This window comes from Endocarpon pusillum, assembly GCF_000464535.1.
Source record: "Endocarpon pusillum Z07020 unplaced genomic scaffold scaffold7338, whole genome shotgun sequence".
Classification (NCBI taxonomy): domain Eukaryota; kingdom Fungi; phylum Ascomycota; class Eurotiomycetes; order Verrucariales; family Verrucariaceae; genus Endocarpon; species Endocarpon pusillum.
The window spans coordinates 612-2,818 of NW_006916649.1; the positions used below are offsets into that span (position 1 = coordinate 612).

At 48.0% G+C, this 2,207-nt stretch overlaps 1 protein-coding gene across 1 annotated transcript; it reads left to right on the forward strand.

The window, feature by feature from the left end:
- Positions 1 to 220: 220 nt before the first annotated feature.
- On the forward strand, positions 221 to 1,536 carry EPUS_09508 (uncharacterized protein; the record flags this gene model as incomplete). The annotated part of the gene is made up of 3 exons (XM_007808005.1): positions 221 to 716; positions 767 to 1,170; positions 1,219 to 1,536. The coding sequence occupies 3 exons, from the start codon at positions 221 to 223 to the stop codon at positions 1,534 to 1,536; spliced, it is 1,218 nt and encodes a 405-aa protein (XP_007806196.1).
- Positions 1,537 to 2,207: the final 671 nt, after the last annotated feature.

The following is a 2,207-nucleotide window of genomic DNA, read 5'->3' on the forward strand; positions in this document are numbered from 1 at the left end:
CCTCCTCTGGTTCGTCTGTTCATAGCGAGAAGAGTGCCAATGCCGAGTCGGTCACTTCTCGATCCAGCTGCCCTTATGGCATACCCGATGCTCTTTCATTCGATAGAATTATCGAGAGAGGAACCTGCCCAGTAAATCATGCCTGTTGCGCACAAGGGAAACAAGGGCATATCTTAACATTGCGCCCATGTTTTCTCCACGCACCCACAGACATTGTAACATGTGTGCTGACATATCCCACCAGCCCTGCACCACCCGCGAGTTCATGAACTTCTTGTTGTATATCGAGAACTCGGCCGAAAACCTGCAGTTCTACCTGTGGTTTCGCGACTACGTCAAGAGATTTGACCAGTTGCCGGAAAATGAAAAGAATCTATCTCCACCATGGGTTCCTGAGCAATCCAAGCTCAAAATCATCCACACCAAGGCAAACTCCGACATCGATATGAGTCCAGAGGAGAAACGAACAGCTGCACAAGAGGTGTCTCAAGCCATTAAGGGGACTGATTTCGACGCCAAGGCCAAGCTGACAACGAACGAAGCTGGGCACAACCCCTTCAGTACTCCACCTAGGACTCCAGTTAGCGATAAGGAAAGCATGTCTTCTTCGATGGCTGGCTGGGGTGATGACGGTTCGACTCTCTTCAGTGGGCGAGCTACCTCACATACCAAGCAGTCGGCGGCCGCGTTCGAGACTGCCAAAGCATTTCAACCATGTAAGGCAAACTCCGTTCCACCTTCCAACCCCTCCGCTCATGGCATTCAGTCACCGTTCAACCATACAGAGAGGAGATTTCACGTATTATCGCTACTTATATCACCAGTGAAGGATCCCGATGTCTGAATCTTTCTGATAAGGAGTCGGCCAAACTCCTTCGTGCCTTGTCCATCACAACTCATCCTTCTGCATTCCGCGAGGTCGTGAGCACTATCGAACGGACTCTCCGACATCAAGCACATCCCAACTTCATCCGATACACAATTTGCAACGGCAACCGGCCACGCGTCATCTTCGCTCGGGGTCTCGGTATTGGTGGCATCGTTGGTGGCCTTCTCTGTGCAGTAATATTCACCCTCAGCTCTGCTGGTCGTGGCTGGAGAGCTCTTTCTGCCATTGGCTTCTTCATTGGGATTGCAACCTTGATTGCTGCATGGAAGGGCATGTGTGTTGTAAGTAGCTCGTTGTTGCTACTTGACACTTATGCTGACCCAAGACAGGTTCTGCACGGAATGCATCATCGTCATCTCCGACCTTGGGAATTGTTCTCGGAAGAGGACTCTTCTGATTATGAAATGAAGAAAGACTCTATGGAAAGCCATGGATCGAACAACAGCTATGAGAACGAGCCATGGATTGCAAAATACGAGAAGCGAAATGTCATTCGGAAGATATTTGACCGAGAGGTCTGGATTCAAGAACCCGCACTTCGTCAGATTCAGGACACTATTTTTCTGCAGGCGGTGCTCGGCGCATTTGTTTTGTCAGCGGTGGCAGTCGCAATATTCGTACCACTGCCAAAGGGTAATTACTTCTGATGTCAGTACTTGTTGCAGTTTGCAGACGTCCGATGGTCGATCATAATAAGACTATCACTTTTAGTGTAATGAATTTTGTTGGAAATGCGATATTAATAGTGTTTGTTTCATTCCTGTGTTTAGAGATATTTGTAATATGTTAGGTTGAAAGAACACTGCCTTGAAGATTTCAGTTGTCTACAGGAAGTCCCGATGCTTGATACCCAAGATCAGAAGTCGAGCCTGCATAACAGACAAAAAAGTAATACGTACAACGTTTATGCAACCCAACCCCCGAATTAGGGTTGCCAGTCATCGGTCAGCCTAATTCTACGCTCACTAGAAGTGTTGTGCAAATAAGAAATGTAATGTGTGTGTTCCATGCGAAAAGGAGGCATTTGAATCCTCAGAGCAGCTTTTTGTTTGAAACATGTCAATGAGAATGCTCATCCACTTTTTGTGGAGATTGCCGCTTGATGCTTTCCGCAGTGCCTAAATCCGGCTGAGGTCCGGAGTAGCTCGCTGCGTTGGCCATTTTCTTCCGTGCTGTTTCCCCGTCTTGATCAGAACCAAGACCCGACCAATGACCATGAACGAATCAATACCACGCCCATACAAGATACCATCCATCATTACTTGTCACGATCCTGGCACGATCGTGAAGGGATCCGTAGAAAAAACCAGGGGGGAAA